The sequence below is a fragment of the Loxodonta africana genome, chromosome 15 (assembly GCF_030014295.1).
Source record: "Loxodonta africana isolate mLoxAfr1 chromosome 15, mLoxAfr1.hap2, whole genome shotgun sequence".
Classification (NCBI taxonomy): domain Eukaryota; kingdom Metazoa; phylum Chordata; class Mammalia; order Proboscidea; family Elephantidae; genus Loxodonta; species Loxodonta africana.
This window is the reverse complement of record NC_087356.1, coordinates 26,316,279-26,332,956: the sequence shown is the minus strand read 5'-3', so window position 1 is coordinate 26,332,956 and position 16,678 is coordinate 26,316,279. Positions and strand designations below refer to the sequence as shown.

The 16,678-nt window shown below is 55.4% G+C and overlaps 1 protein-coding gene across 8 annotated transcripts in view; it reads right to left on the bottom strand.

The window, feature by feature from the left end:
• The window catches only part of DYSF (dysferlin), a 242,190-nt gene that overhangs the window by 114,661 nt on the left and 110,851 nt on the right, over positions 1-16,678 (bottom strand). For all 8 annotated transcript variants that reach the window (XM_064268707.1, XM_064268709.1, XM_064268711.1 and 5 more), the window contains 8 exons: positions 15,007-15,199; positions 12,661-12,816; positions 9,905-10,036; positions 9,636-9,802; positions 8,730-8,844; positions 8,304-8,409; positions 7,892-8,034; positions 5,286-5,459 (listed from right to left, as the gene is read on the bottom strand). In XM_064268707.1, the coding sequence (XP_064124777.1) occupies positions 5,286-5,459; positions 7,892-8,034; positions 8,304-8,409; positions 8,730-8,844; positions 9,636-9,802; positions 9,905-10,036; positions 12,661-12,816; positions 15,007-15,199 (1,186 nt within the window). The remainder of the gene's footprint in view (positions 1-5,285; positions 5,460-7,891; positions 8,035-8,303; positions 8,410-8,729; positions 8,845-9,635; positions 9,803-9,904; positions 10,037-12,660; positions 12,817-15,006; positions 15,200-16,678) is intronic.

The following is a 16,678-nucleotide window of genomic DNA, read 5'->3' as shown; positions in this document are numbered from 1 at the left end:
AACCCTATGGGGCAATTCTATTCTGTCCCATAGGGTCAATATGAGTCAGAATTAACTTGACGGCAGTAGGTTTGGGTTTGGGGTTTATGCTCTTTTGAATCCTGGATCTCCCTGAGAGTCAGATGAAACCATGGACGTTATGCCAGAATATGGCCATCATGCACATCACACACACATATCACACATGCATAGCTTTGCATCCAACTTCAAGAGCCCCACAGCTCTGCGGTCAGGTCAAGAGCACCTTCCGAACATGACAGAGTCCCTTCCAGCTCAAAAAATCTCCCAGACTATGAGCCCAGGCTGTGGACGTCCCCTCCTCTCCCTGCCCGGGCTCAGGCATCTCAGAAAACCCTTCCCAACACAGGGCCAAGCACAGAAACAGGGCTCTGGAAAAATCCTCGGGCATGGAGGGCAGGCCCAGGACAAGGGCGACAGGATGGATTCTGTGAGCTCATCCCCGGCAGCCGTCACCAGAGTTCCCAGAGAGGCCGGTGGGGTGGTGTCGGGAGGGGGTGACTGGGTGGGAGCCGGCGGTGGTGGTGATGGTGGCGTCGGCAGCAAGGGGTGTGGGGCGAGGAGAGGGAGGCTGGATGGAACTCGCTATAATAGAGGCTTTGTGCTCCGCTTCCCAGCTCCCTGGGAACGCCAGGAAGATTATGAAACCCGGTGTCTTTGGGAATGCCAGGATATTAGCTGGAAAAAGAATAATACGAAAATAAAATAATGCTCGGGATGGAGACAGCAGACGATTAGCAGACGGAGCCAGGGCCTCCCGCTCCGCAGAGGGAGCCAGGCTTGGCCCCTGCAGTAAGTTTCAGGGAAAGGCTGCCCGTGCTAATGAGCAGACAGGGCCTGCCTTCCAGAGACATCTTCGAGAAGGGAGCTGGCTAGCACAGCCCAGCCTGCTGGTGGATGTGTGGGCCAGAGAAGGGGTGGTAGGAGGTCAGGGGAAACCACAGGCCTGGTCCTGGGGCACAGACATCCCAAAATGATCAATTCCTGGGAAGGCCACCTGGCCCCCACCTACAGTCCTTCCCTGGACTCCTTCAAGATCTGCCCCACAATGCCCTCCTCTGAGAAGCTGTCTTCCACCAGGTACCCGCACTCTGGAATGACTTGTTCCAGCCTCCAGCACTTCAAAGATGCAGATTCCATTGGGTTTCTCTGCACTCACATGTAAACTCTCTCCCTCATCAGACAGGAGTTCCCCATGGGCCAGGCCTCCACCACCAGATCTGAGAAATCGTTAGAAATAAAGATGGGTTTTTTTTTTCTCCCCCTACGGAGCATGGAGAACATGCCATCTCCCTCTGCCTCCCTCGCCAGGACACTGGCCACACACCTTTGGCCATATCAGGTATAGACACACCTGCATCTCTCAGAAAGGCATCCAAGGGGGGCTGATATGACCACCACCCTCATCTTCATGAGGCACTCTGTATTCCACACCCTTGCTACCCAAAGACGGCCCTTGGACCAGTGGCATCAGCATCACCCCCAGGGCTTGTTAGAAACGGAAACTCTTGGGCCCCACCCAGACCTCTGGAAGAAGAGTCTACATTTTAACAAGCTCCCCAAATGGTTACTATGCTCATTAAGCCTGAGGAACGCTACTCCGCATGCATCATGTCATTTAATCTTTACAGTCGCCCTGGGACGCGGTTAACTTTCAGGATGCTGTAACAGAGTCACTACAGGGTAAGTGACCTCTCCATAGCTAGTAAGCAGAGGAAGCCATAATCAAATCAAATCTGCCTGACTCAGAAGCCTTGCCCATTCCACAATGCTTTTGCCATATGAATAAACAGGCAGCAGTGACCAGTGGGCAAAGACCAGCACTCGGGACAGGAGCTGGGACCTAGGTGCCCAGAAAACCCAACCATCTACCTGTGATGGAGGGGCACTTTAGCCCCAGTGCCTTGCTGGGGCATCAGTATATGTCAGGCCTAAGACAATGGAGGCTGGGCACTTGATGGGGACCCCAGGCTGTCCTGGGTCCTGGCAGGAAGCATGTAAATGTGACTTGTGCATGCATGTGTAAGCGTGTGTGTGTGTGCGCGCGCGTGTGTGTGTATGCTGGGGTTGACAGGAGCTAAGTTCACTCAGTTGCAGCATGGTCCAGACGATTATTGTCAAATGCGCCTGTGATCCTGTCCAAATACTTGACACCCTTAAAGGCTTTCCAAAACTTTGTGACCCTCCAACTCAAGGTTTGGGGGATCTAACCTCTCCAGCCAGTGGTCCCCCTCTGGTTCTCTGTGTCAGCCAAGTTCCCAAAGAAGTCAGAGGGGTTCACATTTGCATTGCAATCAGTCACCTTCCCTCTCTGCTGACTTGACTCTCGATTAAGTGATCCTTCAGGCTGTTTTCTCCCACCTTCGAGAATAAGCCAGTTGGCTTCTCTGTTCCTGGGAAATAAATGTCCCCTTCCTTCTCCCAGTCACTGCACCATGAAAGCTTGGCAGGGGAGTCCTCCAGGGCAGGCCAGCTCCAGAATCCGTTCACATTTCTGTCCACACATCCCGGGCATCCCTGGCCTCCCTGTCCGCTCCCTCTCCGCTCCCTCTCCCTCCGGCTCTCACCTCACAGCTGACACTGGGCCCCCACACCCCTCCTGGCCTCCCTGCTCCAGGCCGCCTGGCAGGCAGCCTCAGATCCGTCTTCCCCACCCTGCACTTCACCGTGTGTCAGACTTGCCAGGGCCAAACGTGAACTCATCGCAGCCCGAGGCACACCCCGCCTGAGGCCTGGCAATGGGAACAGTACCGCTGTCCACCCAGTAGAGCCTCTGAGGCCTCTTTGACTCCCCTTCCCAAGCCCTACTGTTCACCTCCCTCCACTCTGGTCCTACTGCTCCCACCCAAATGATCACCTCATGCCCAGATTTCCACCCAAGACTCCTGAATGGTCTCCTGGCAGGAGGCTCTCTCTCCCCAACCACCCTCCCCAACTACTTGGTTTATGCCCCTAAAGCCCAGCCCGGACCAGAACAGTCCTCTGTTCAACAACTCACACTGGCCCACTACTGTTCGTTAAATAAAGGCCTATGGTCGCTATTTGTAACTCTTTGCCCAGCAATTTTTTTTTTTTTTTTTTTTTTTTCCTTCTTAGAAGCACTATCTCCCTAGCCTGGTGGGGCTGTCAATCACAGAGAAGGGGTACAGCCCAGGATGGCCAAAAAGAACACCACACTTCTTGCCCTCAGTCATTGGCCTGGTTAGGGCCAGGCACTTGACCCAAACAGCCAGTCCTCATTCATAAGACTGATCCTGGCCTTATTAAAGCAGTACTCTCTTCTCTGGGATCTCTACCTACAAGGAAAACAGACAGTGATGGTGGGGCAGCCTGTGCTCGCTGTAGGATGAGGTAAGCCTTTCATCATGGTGGCCATCTTTGCCACCACGTGGAGACACCCTTTGTGAGAATGAAGTGAAGACAGAGCAGCGAGTCGGAAACAGAGCCCTGGTGACACTCTGTGAACTCCTATTTCCAGCCATACCTAATGCCTGATTCATCTCTTGGGCTCACTCAGCTATGTGAGCCCCCCAAAAAAGACAAACTCATTGCCGTGGAGTTGACTCCAACTCTTGGCAATCCCACGTGTGTCACAGTAGAACTGCACTCCATTGTGTTTTCAATGGCTGACTTTTTTTTGGAAGCAGATCGCCAGGCCTTTCTTCCAAGGCACCTCTGGGTATATTCAAACCTTCGACCTTTCAGTAAGCAGCCGAGTGTATTCACCATTTGCATCACTCAGGGACTACACATGAGCCCATAAATCCCCCTTCTCTCTAGGCCACTTCGAGCTGAGTTTCCGTCTGATGAAAATGAGGCCTGGTAACTCAGGGTGCATGCTCCACCTTCTCAGACCTGGCCCTGACTTTGCGACCTGCCACAGGCTCTGATTCTACAGCTTTTTATCCTCCCACCCCTCAGCTGGAGCCACATGACCACCACCTGCCCCCACCCATGCCCAACTTAGGCCTTTTCTGACTCAAGACAGGAGCCACTGAACACCAGCCCTGGCCCATGAGACTCCCTGGCTATGGCCAGCTTTGACCCAGGCAGCAGTTCCATCCTGCCCTGCTCGGGCCCTGGCCTGGGTACCAGTTCAGGGCTCTGCCTATCTGCCCTCAGCTCCCCTGCCCCAACTAGGAACTAGATCCCGGCCTTGGCCCCAAGACCAGAGAGGGGCTCCCTCCTGAGCCTGTGATACTCCTCTGACATCATATGGCCTCCAGGGTCTCCTCTTCCATATTGCCACCACTGGGCCTGGCCGACCCATCACGGCCTGAGAATGACAGGGCATCCCATCCCCTGCCCGCTCCTTCTCGGGGCGACTGCTGGCCCCAACTCCCTTCCCTGTTCTCACTCCATCAGATACTGGATCTGCCCACTGTACAGCCCCTGCTGGCAGCCTAGTCCAGGGCTAGACCAAGGGTGCCTCTCCAGAACCAAATAAGTGTGCACACACACACAGCTGGCTACACATGGACACCCTCAGATTCCATCAGCAAGTGCAGCTGGGGGTCCCTACTCCCCAAGGTCACAGCCTAAAGCCCTCACAAGGGGCACACTGGATTTCTGACTGGATTTAGAGGTGGCGTCTCACCCACTTCTGGAAATCCCCAGGCGAACAGAGCGAGGAAACAGGCTGTGTCTCGGCCCTGACTGTCCCCATTGAGACTATCCAGGAAGGGCCTGCCCATCTCTTTTTGAGAGTCCATCACCCAGACCATGGACAACCTGGAACCTTCCACTGGCTACAGAAGTGCACAATGGGGCAAGACAGCCAGCCTGGGCTCAGGTTCTGAAGCACATCTCCTCCCAGGTTCCTGGGGATGTCCACAAGATGGCCTCTATCCCAGGAGGACACATGTCCAACTAAGGACGTTCATTGGTCACCAGACCTCTTTGGCTACTACCATGGGCAAGGCCTCCCCAGCCCATCGCCATGCCCACCCACCTCTTCAAAAAGGGCCAGGGTCCCTGGGCTCCAGTCACAGGTCAGCTGATCAGAGGGCCAACGCCCTCCCGACTCTGCTCAAAGCACCAGCCGGTCATCCGGTGCTGAGAAAGGAGCTGTTTTATTTTAGGAGGATGCCCAGATTAGTGCCCACTACCCCACACGCAACTCAGAGGAAGTGAAACGCAATGACCGGCCAGTGTTCCTTCCAAAAGCCCTAATCTGGGGCTCCCTACGCCTTCCCCACATCAGCCCCAAATAGCCCTGGGAAACCAAGCAGTATCCGCCCCACCCAGGACAGCACAGCCCCACGTACCAGAGCCCCCTCGAGGGCAAACACAGCAGCAGGCCCCGTCTTCTCCAGGGGCTCCATGCGGCGGCGCCAGCGGCGGCGACGGAAGGCATCTGTCTTGCGGTACTCCAGGTGGAACTTCCAGCCAAAGAGCGAGGCATACTCCCAGCCTTCTCCCTCCGCCTCCGCCTGCCGGTGCTGCAAGGGGAAAACAGGTAGACTCCGAGGCTGGTCTGTGGGGCCACAGGGAGTCCTGAGCTCAGTTCCAGCTGTGCCTTTCCTGTCTCCCTGCCCCCAAGCCAGTACCCTCCATGTGGGCAACCTGGGGGGCTGCCTGAAGGAGGGGGGCTTTGAGCAGCTTCTATAGTAGCAAGAGACCCAGGTCAGAAACAGAGGAGGAAAGAAGAGGCCCCCTGCGCTGTGGGGACAAGTGAGGAGCCAGAAAGGGAAGGTATTCAAGGTAGACTGAAGCATTGGTGAAAACACTGGGTTTTGGGTTTATTTGAATTATGGGTGGATTTCATGGATCCAAGGTTTTCTTGCCATTTTCTTTTACTTCTTCACATCCTGGCTTATAAAAATAGATGTGGATCTGCCAGTCAGAGTAAAACAAAGACCTCATTTCGCAAACCCCAGGCTATTTCTCTCTAAGGTGCTAGGCCTAGGTCAGCTGTGGAGGGGTCCCCTTGCACTCCCTCCCCATGGCCAAGAAGCCCCAGAGCTGGGACCTGCCTTAAGAGAGCCCAGTCTAATAGAAAACTGTCCCATCTGCACAGACCCAGCCCTGCCCTTATGGAGGCTCTGGGCACATTAAGGGGAGACGGGGGGGCAAGGGGCAATGGGTGGGTGAGCCCAAGCGAACCCTTTCCCAGGGTCTGGAGGGAGCCCTGCTCATTCTTGCTCCACTGGAAGCCCCTCCCCATCTAGCTCTTGGGAGAAAGAGGCCTGGGACTATCCTCAGACACTACCCTGGGTCTGGGCCATAAGCACTGTGACAAGTGTCAGTCCCGGAGGCCAGCTGTGCCCCTTTCCCAGGAAGGCTGCTCGTGGTGAGGAGTGGGCGCAGGATGCCTGCCTGGCAAGACTTCGTCCCTGTCTACTGGGTCCCCCTCAGGGAGAGAGCTGAGTCTGTCTGGTTTGTGGCACTAGGAGCACCTTGTTCCCTAAAAGCCTTGCCCCTCCCTGGACCCAGCGACACTCCTCTCCAGATTCTCTGTGTCCAGAGAGAGAGGCAGGGACCTGGTTCATGCCAGAGGTCCTCCTAGTCTGGGGGAGGCCCGATTCTTGGGCCAAAACTCAGATGTGTGCTTGGGATGAAAGGAAGCATACAGAGTAGGTCCAGGAGAAACAGCCTCTGGCCTGCACTGACCTCAGATGTCAGGCAGACCACAACCATTCTGCACATGTCTGTGTCCCTTGGGCACAACTGTGTGCATGCACAGTCACACTGTGCACACACCCTCTAGCAAATGCTCAAGGAGCCCACCCAGACCCTCCACCCGGCCAGCACACTCAGGGGACACCAATCCAGCTACCTTGAGTGTCGGCGGCTAACAGCTCCAGAGCACTGTCCTTGACTGAAGGGGGCCACCTCATTGGGGATGGCATGTGCCCTCGCCTGCCCCTAGCGCCCTCAGCCAATGACTGATGGCCAAGAGGGTCCAAAAATCCAGGCTCACTGCTTCCAGTGAGGATGATTCTGTGGTTCTCCAGGGTGTTCCCCTCCATGTGCCAGGGCTCAGGCCAAGGCTGACTTGACCCGAGGACACACCCTTACGAGTTTCTCACCCTTTTACTGGATTTTCCTGAAAGCACTGCCTTAATAAAATACATGTAGCCAAATCCCTGTCTCACATCAGCCTCTAGGGAACCCAACCTAACACACACTCCACGTAGGCCTTGTGCCTTCCAGGTCCAGGTGTGAGCTCTGCACCTGTGTGTGCTGGGAGTAATGTGTGTGCATGCTGGATGTGATCCATGTGAGTGTGCATGTGCTGGGTATAATCTGTATGAGTGTGAATATATGTGCTGGGTGTGATGTGTGTATATGCCAGGTGTGATCTGTGCATGTGTGTGCCAAATGTGATCTATGTGTATGTCAGGTCTGACCCATGTTAGCATGTGTGTGCTGGGTGTGATCTGTGTGAGTATGTGTGCTGGGTGTAATGTGTGTGTGCTGGGTGTGATGTGTGTGTGCTGGGTGTGATGTGTCTGTGCCACTGTGATCTGTGTATGTATATGCCGGGTGTGATTTCTGTGTGTATGCCAGGTGTGATCTGTGTGTGTGTGCCAGGTGTGATCTGTGTGCATGTGTGCCAGGTGTGATCTGGGTGTGTGTGTCGAGTGTGATCTGTGTGCATGTGTGTGTGCTGGGTATGATCTGTGTGCATGTGTGTGTGTGCTGGGTATGATCTGCGTGTGTGTGTGCTGGGTACAATCTGTGCGTGTTTGCGTGTGTCTGTGTGTGTGTGCCAGGTGTGATCTGTGTGCATCTCAAGTAAGTCCCACGTGCCTTCGTACATACCATGTGCATACCTTCGTATCTCTGTGTGCACGCAGGCCTGTACCTGTGCCCAGCTGGCCTGGCCCCACCAGGATTCTCACCCTCACCCACCATCCCCCGGGCTCACCTTCTTCACTGCTTCCATTTGGCTGAGGTCCCTCCTGCGTAGGCGGACCCAGCGTCGCCGTCGGTGTGTGTAGTACATCTTCTCGGCCGGGACCCAGTGCCTCGGCTTCCGGTCCGGGGGAATGGTGATGCTGTACTCCCAGCCTGGGGGAGGGGCACCCATCACTAACTGCCCCACAATTCCCATATTTCCTGGGGACCATTTGGGGTAGGCTCACAGACTCTTGGGCAGCCAACAGCCATAGTCCTAATTTGTAGCCTGAAGTGGGGGCCGCCTTCAGGAAGTCCCCCAATGAAGTAGCCCAGTGAAGGCCAGATCCCAGGCCAAGGGGCCCTTGCACTCAGTCATCCCACCCCCAACAATCCCGGACAGCTAGCCAGATAGGCTTCCCAGGGCCCATATGCCTGCCCACCTTGCTCATCCACAGCCCGGTTGAGGTCCGTGGACCATTCTTCATCCTCCCACTTCCAGCCCAGTGGGCACTCAATGTCGTCCTTGGGAAGCACTTTCTCTCCATTCTAGGAGCAAAATAGGTCAGACAGACATGAGTAGAGACAGACAGACATTACTAGGGAGACTGGAAAGACACAGCTAAATGAGGCACAGCATCAAAGCCCCAGACAGAAGGGCAGAGCCCCTGGAGACAAGTGTGGCTCAGGTCAGTGTCCTCCCCACGCCGGGCCCCACACCATCCCCTGTACACCAGAGCTTGACAGCTGGCGAGGTGGGAGCTGGGGAGATACACCCCAGCCCTCTCTGAGGCACAGGCCCTCCTGGGCCTGATATGCACAGGACTCCAGAAAGTGCAGACCCACCCGCCCCATAAGCATCCCCTTACCACATCGGTGTAGTTGTCGCTCATGTAGATCCACTGGCCCCCAGGAAGCCGAGTCTGATTCTCAAACACCTCCTCCACGAAGCTCAAGTGGCCTGCGTCAGCGTCATGGAGCAGCCTGCGGAGAGTGCCATCAGAGCTCCTCCTCCGTGGAGAACCCACCCGACCCCCAGGGCCTGGGCCAACCTGCATGCGTCAGCCTCATCCCACCCAACTATCAGAGCAATGGAGGGGAGGGGGATAGGAGGTGCAGAGAGACAAGGGGAGAGAGAGAAAGGGGACGGGGGCAGGGGGAGATGGAGAGACAGTCACAGACAAGAGAAGGAAAGAGAAAGTGAGACCAAATGAAAGCTGCCAAAGGCCTGGTGGGTAGTTGAAGCTCAAAAGAGAGTTGTAGAAATGTAACATTGTATCGAGCTGTAGGTTTAAGACTGGAGTGCTTGGCTACAATATATAAGTCCTATTTCAAGGAAAAAAAGTAAAAAACAAAACAAACAGTTGTTGGATGTCAACCAACCAGGAAGAGAGCAGAGAAAGTAGAGAGAACAGTGAAGATGGAGAAGACAATGTTGTCCTGAGAGGAACTGAGAGTGGGAAACGACCACTCAGGGGAGTGTGAGGGCGTGCCTCCAACACCTGAACGGTGCGCACGTGGAGGCAGGAATGGGCTTGTCTGTGGTGTCCTGTAGGAGCAGAACATGACCGATGGATGTAAGGTAAATAGTTTAATAATAAAGGACTTTCTGGTTGTTAGAGTCACAGTCTTGGGAGAGTTCAAGTGGGGGCTGCAGGAGCAGGCAGGGGGGTTCAGAAAGTCAGAGCCCTCCATAGAAAGGGGCAGGGCAGAGTAGGGGTCGCTGGGGGTGGCTTGGCCTGGCTATCTTTAAGCCCTCCCTACCCACAACTCACGTCTTCTCTGGACACACGAACCAGTCTCCAGCCCAGGCCCAGCCAGTAGAGGGGCGGAAGCTGTCCTTGGGTAGCTTGATCTTGCCCGTGACATCAGAAAACTTGGGGTAGGTGAGGCCCGTTGTGCCCCAGTTCCCAACCAGGGCCAGTTTCGTCTGGTTCTCATACTGGAGCGCAAGCAAAACAGAGAACTGAGTCAGGGCCATGGGCAGCTCTTGCGGGGAGGGGGGGGGATGTGGAAGACAGGGGTTGGGCTGGCAGGCACTCACGGTTTCAGCAAAAACAGAGAGCTTTCCCTCAGCAAACTGGTTAAACTCCTTCTCGTCCACAGAGAGCCCAAACCAGAGCTTGACTCGTATCTGTACCGGCATCCGGGCTCTGGGCACCCCCTCCATCGGATACTGGGTACCAGAGAAGGACAGAAACACACAGCCCCCGTCAGGATCACAATGTCCCTACTGGGGGACACGGCTGTGTGCCCCGTTGGGGGACTTATCACAATATAATCGAAGACAAGTGTATAATTAAGAAACTTTCTTCCCACCTGCCATGATTCCATCCCACCAAGGGAAAGAACCACATCAGCCCCATTTAGTTGCTCTCTGCAGAGGGGCCACATTAGATCCCATTCTCCCCTTCTCCTACCACATCCTCATTTCCATTCTCTGCTAGAACAGTACTGTCCAATGAAATTTTCTGCTATGATGGACATGCTCTATATCTGTGTGGTACAATACGGTAGTCACTAGCCACATGTGGCTATTGAACACTTGAAATGTGACTAGTGTGACTGAGAAACTGATTTTGTATTTAACTTTAAGTAATTGAAATTTAAATAGCCACATGTGGCTACCGTATTGGACAGCAGAGTTCTAGAACTTGTTTCTAGAGGAAGTACAATGATCCAGGTCTGGAAGGAGAAGAAATTAAAGCTTCCTCCTTCATTTTCAGTATTTTTTTTTTTTTTTTGGCAGGACGTTAGTGTATCATCTAATATCCCTGCCCTTTCAAGTGCTTATCTGCATGTTAACCACTATTCACTGGTCTTCAACTGCTTTTCATCCTGAAGCTTTCAGAAGCTCTGCCAAAATGGAATAACCACAACACAACATTAAAAAAAATTTTTTTATTCTCCACAATTACTTCACTGTTTGATTGAAACCAAGGATCAGATATGACCTGAGGAGCAAAAGTTCCTCACCCTTCAGATAATGCATCGTCTCCTAAAAAGGTAAGACACTGAGTACCTAGGTCAAGTGTACGTGAACTTGGAGGGGTATCTCCTCTGGGACAGGGAGCTGTGGGAGAGGAGAAAGTTTCGATGGGTTCAGAAGAGGAAAGCGAGGCCAAGGTATGGGGTCCCAAACTGGAGGCAGAGCCCCGGGAAGGTAAGAGGCTCAAGACATGACAAGGCAGTGACATCTCATACCTCCCTACTGCACACCAGCCCCTCTCCTTTTGGTTCATCCTCAGTGAAGCCTGGAGGAGCCCCTCGTCCCACAAGCCACCCCCCTGAAAACCTCCCCAGTGCAGTTTGCTTCAGCTGTCCCCTCCCTCCGGGATGAGTTAGCTGCCTTTTCCCCTCCAAACCACTAGCCCCAGGGAGAAGGCAAGAATGCCCGACCCCCCCCCCTTCCCCTGTCCACCCTCAGCTCTCTCCCCTGCCCTCCACCAGACGGGCCAGCCTGCTGGACCCAAAATAGCAACAGCAAATAAAGAAATGTCTAGTTTGGGGTTCCTCTCCCTCTCTGCTGGTGCTCATTTTTTCCAACTTTGGTTTAAGTTAAGAAACACCAATGTTTTTTTGGTCTCTGCTTGCTGCCAACATTTTTGTAGAGCTTGCTCAGGAGCTACTGGCGGGGCTCATAAACTCAGTGGGGAAGACTTCGAGAAACAATTCTACATTTTTTTTTTTTTCCTTTGCCTGGAATCAGGAAGATCTTTCAGCTTGCATTTCCCTGAGGCTGCAGGCTGAGAGGTCAGAGCCTGGAGCTCTTCCGGTTCCAGCGAGTCCACCAGGCACATTCTTGCCACCCCATCTCCACTCTACCCAGACAGCCAGCCCTGCTTAACCCACTCAAGTGTGCCACCTCTGTGCCTTCCTCTCCTTTCTGCCCTACTAGGCTACAGCTGGCATAGGAGAGTGAAAAGCAAGATTCTAAGAGGTTAAGATAGCACCGAAAAGGTGCCCCAAGTTGGCATGTGAGCAGGTGGGAGGGGCAGCCCACCGCCCAAGAGGCAACCCACTTCTAGGCAAAGTCGGCCTCTCCTCTGACGTACCAAAGACCCCACGTGCAGACACTTGCTCACCCTGGCCTTGGATTGGCCTCCATCACACTGTTTATGGAGCCCAATCTCCCCAGGGAGCAAGGGATCTCCCCCAAAGGGGAGGAAAAAGGAAGAAGACTAACATTCATGATGATCTAGGATCAGCATGACCCATAAACCTAATGTAACCCCCAAAGTAGGTGACATAGGCACCCTTATCCTCATTTTACAGATGAGAAGGCAGCGAGCAGTTCAGAGATGTTAGATGACCAGCCCAAGGCCACACAGGGTTCCAACCGGCCCTGGCACCTTGTCTAAGCGTGCTGTGCTGCAGGACCTGTCCTCTCCACCTGCCCCAGGGGCAACGAGAATGACTGGCCAACATATGCATGAGATCATGAACATCCACTCAGACTTCCTGGAAGAAGTGTGATGGGAGGTGGCCCTGGTGTGGATGGGTGGAGAGATGTGGGAGAGGGGAAGGCTGAGAGCCAAGGGGGCTGTGGGGAGGTGGGCCAGGCTGGGATGAAGGACAGGCAGTTGAGTCTGGGGAGGCCCTGAATGCCAGCAGAGCCACCTGGAGCGAATGGTAAGCGAATGAACAGACCTGCTTCCAAGAGCCTGGGGACCTTGTTGTTTTACCCAAAGACCCTTGTGAGCGGACTCTAAGATGGGCAGAGGAGTGGAAAACTGAGGGGAGGGAGGAAGGCCCTGTGTTTAGTAAATACAATCATGAGTTCAGAAGAAAGCAACCCACTTTCAGAAATATCGTCTGCAGCTTTCCACAGTTCTTGCCACAGTAGTTGGCACCCCGCCGTGAGAAGATGACCTCGTGGGCGGGCACCCGCTGGTATGCCACACGCTTGTCTCCCTGCAGCATCCAGATGACGATGTCGGGCAAGCTGTTCTGGGGCTGGAGAGAGGGTGGCGGGCGGTCACGGCAGGGCCACTGACAGCCGAGGCCCAGCCCTGCAGCCACACCCCGAGCAGACCTCCCATGTGTTGCCCACACCAGGTCTCCCCCGTGACCACCCAGGGCTGCCTGGGCACCTCTTTTCAGTGCTGTGAACTCCCTGAGGACAGGCCATGGGGCTGCCCCTGGCTCACAGAAAGAGCCTGCTAAAAATTCAGAGTTGAGTCCATATTTGCTGGGAAGAGCAACTCCTGCCTGGAGCCCAGAGCTTGAGTTCTTAGATTCCCTCCTCCCTGGGGAAAGTACTGGAGGACTTGCCTTCACCTGGGAGAAGACATTACACCTAAGATGTCACCCCTCTTCCTCACTCCTGAGAGCAGCAGCTGATGCACAGAAGGACCCTTACTCCTACCCCCCTCTCTAACAGCAGGGGTCCCTGTAGCCTGACACTCTTCTGGGCCCAGTGACAGTGGGCTCTGAAAATGATGACTACCTGGAACCAAGTTGCAAGGCCCCTGACCCCTTCAGGGTCTCTAGCAGTGAGTAGGAACTGCTCCCAGTGGCCACACTATGGAGAGATGGCTGGTTGGGCAACAATTGATCTGTTTCCAGGGTTAGTGAGCCAAGTGTGCCCAGGGATGGGGCTGGGCCTCTAGTCAGGTCCACAAATGACAGGTGATGCTCGTGGGGCAAACACCAAGCATTTCATATGAATGGTTTCAGCAAGCCCCTGAGGCAGGGATGGGCATCTCCATTGGAGGTGAGTAAATTCGGGCTTAGAGAGGTTAGGGGCCAACCCAGAAGTCTCTTGACTCCAAATGTGTGCTTTTAACACCACACCAATGGTTCTCAAAGTGTGGTCCCAGAGCTGTCCCCACCACTAGGGAATCTGATGTGCAAATTCTCAGACCCCACCCCAGCTCTGCTGGATCACAAACTCCTGGTGCCTCCCAACGAGCCCTCCAAGGGATTCTGATGCAGCTTCAAGTGTGAGCCAGTCTCTCCCTGCTGACTTTCAACCCTCTGTGGTGAGAGTTCCAGTTTGAGTCTAGAGCCAGGATCATGGAGGGTGGCCTATGACCAGCATGAGGGGATGATGTGCGCCACTGTGAGGGTCGGTCTGTGGCTGAGGAGCAACTGTCTGCCAATAACTGGGCACATGCCCATAGACCCTGCTGAGGGAGGCATCCAGGCTGACTCTCCAGGTACCTTCCCTTCCAGAGGAAACCCTGGTGGCGCAGTGGTTAAGTACTATGGCTGCTAACCAAGAGGCTGGCAGTTCAAATCCACCAGGTGCCCCTTGGAAACTCTATGGTGCAGTTCTGCTCTGTCCTATAGGGTTGCTATGAGTCTGAATCGACTCAACAGCAGTGGGTTTGGTTTTTTTTTTGGTTCCCTTCCAGAGCAGCCCTTCCCACCTCACAGGCAACCATCCTCTTCCCTTCCACAGGTCGCTCCTCCTGGAGTCCTCCTCCAGGCCTTCTCTTCCCCCACTTGGTCTGAAGCTCCTTCCTCACCATCCCCCACCTCTTCCCTTGGCGCCCACGTGGCTCTGGATATCTGCCACCACAGGAGCAGGCCTGTCCCCTCACTCCAGACAAATTGGAAGCTACCTGCTTACCCGGGGAACTGGGTGGTACGTCGAGTCTCACAGATCTGGGGAAAGGGGTGCAGGTGGGGAAAGGGTGCCCCTGAAAACAAACTGAAGCCGGTTCTCTCTGATTAGATGTGACGAAGCTCCAAGTTACTGCGAAAGCAGTCTCCATCCAGAAGGGCAGGAAACAAGGGCCTCATGTGAGGCAGGCTGAGGCCAGGCACCAACAGGTGCTGGTTGGCAGCAAGAAGGAATCAGGTTCCTGGGGAAGCAGCCCTGGCACTGGGCCCTCTGTCTCTGACAGACTTTGGCAGACAGGGGGCATTTATTAGGCACCTGCTATGTGCCAGGCTCTGTGTAGCCCCATAACTCCCAGTATCCCATTGAACCTCTTAACAATCCTATGTGGTAGCTACTACCCTCCTCCTCTGCCAGTGGGGACATTGGGGCTCAGAGAGGTTAAGTCACCTGCCCAAGGTCGCCCAGCAATAGAGCCAGGGTTGGATCATGTCCAGACCATCCCCATGTCCCTCCCAGTTCTGATGTTCCAGGCAGCAGGGGGTAGAGGAAGGAAGGCACCATGCAGGGTGAGCTACCTCATCCGCCAGGGCACGGAGACGCAGGAGCCAGTCCTCAGCCTGCTCCAGGGCGGCAGGAAGCTCGCTGTGGCCAAGCTTCAGGGCCAGGGCAGCCTCGGTGATCTGGTTCAGGTGGCGGACGCGCAGCTGGTACCGGTACTGGTCCAGGTGGGTGGCAGAGGGCGTCTGGTGGACATCACCCAGCGGCTGGCTGTGAGGGCAGACAGAAGGCAATGGCTTCCCCAGGCCCAGGCCTGCACACACACGTGCACACACCCTCAGCCTGCCTGCTGTGTGCTCAGCCTGCCCTGTGTGCTCTCCAGCCTAGCCCACGTGCACAGACAACTCTGCGTGGTGTGCTCCACCCTCACCTCTTCTGGGAACCCTTTCCCAGCCTCATCAGCCCAATGCCTCCCTGCTCTGAAGTCCCACCGCCCTGATCCCAGGTTGCTCGTTTGGAACTTATCCTCAACCTCCCATCCTTGGAGCATGTCTCCTCTGCCCAGCTGACTGCAAGCTCTCCGAGGTCCAGAGGGTCCCTGCCCAGCCCCCTCAGTCCTACAGCAGAGTCCCAAGTGCTGGCTAAGTTGCCCTCCACTGAAACAAATCCACCCTCTGTTGTACGCACACTTTCTTGAAGAAGGAAATTTATGGACCCCTGACAAGCCACTGCAGACGCTGTGGGGAGGCCCGCAGCCAGTAATACAGATGTGTCAGCCCCGGGCGGCCTGTAACACCCCTCCCTCCCCACCCTCTGCTTCGGGAAGCCTTTGGGGAGGAGGTGGGCATACATGTAGTCCCAGAAACACAGCCCTGAGCCCCAAGTGGGGGCTGGTTTAAACCTTTGTTTGGAGGCAAAGAACTCTGAGCCCCCCCAACCCACCGGGGCTCCCTAAAAGTCCTTCTTACATGGCAGCTCTCCACCATGCCAAGCTTCCTGGGCCAGTACACACACATGGCCCTGCAGGACGGAATAGGGGCGTCTTTGTGCTTTCCCGGCCAAGCAGGGCCCCTCTCGATTGTCCCTGATTGAGGGTCTGGGGGTGCCCCGCCCCCACTGCACCCCGCCGAGCCCTGGACTCCCAAACAGGACATCCGTCAAAGCGGCTCCGCCAGCTCTGCTCCCATCACTTGCAGCCCCCCGCCGCCCCACCTCACGCTCCCCTCCCCGCAGCGTCTGGACTCCCGGCTCCCGGCTGATTTATTTTTGTGCCAATTTCCCCGAGCTATGCAGAACCAATTACCGCCGGAGCGCAGCGGCACCGCCGCCGCCAGATACACCACTCTGGCAGGCCCTCGCCGCACTACATTTTTCCTGTTATTTTTTTTAATTGAATTTTTAGGGTGGGGGGAGTGGTACGCAAACTCCATCTCGGGAAACTTAAGCCCCGGGGCCTGTCTCAGGTCACGTACTGCACACCCTGTAGTAATATAATATTTACTGCCCTGAGGGTGCCGCGGACAGGGCTGCCCCTGGCCAGCGAGGGGCGGCCGCCACCCCACCCCGCTCGCTTAGCGCGGAGGGGCAGGTTCGGTGGGCGGAGGGGGGCTGGAGCCAGTTCTGGGCCAGGGCCTGCTTGGGAACGAGGCCTGAGTGGGCCCGAGAGTGGGGGCAGGCGGGGTCTGGAGTGGGACTTGGAGAGCAGAGCCAACCCGGTGATTTATGCTCCCAGCCTGGTCGGGAGCTGGG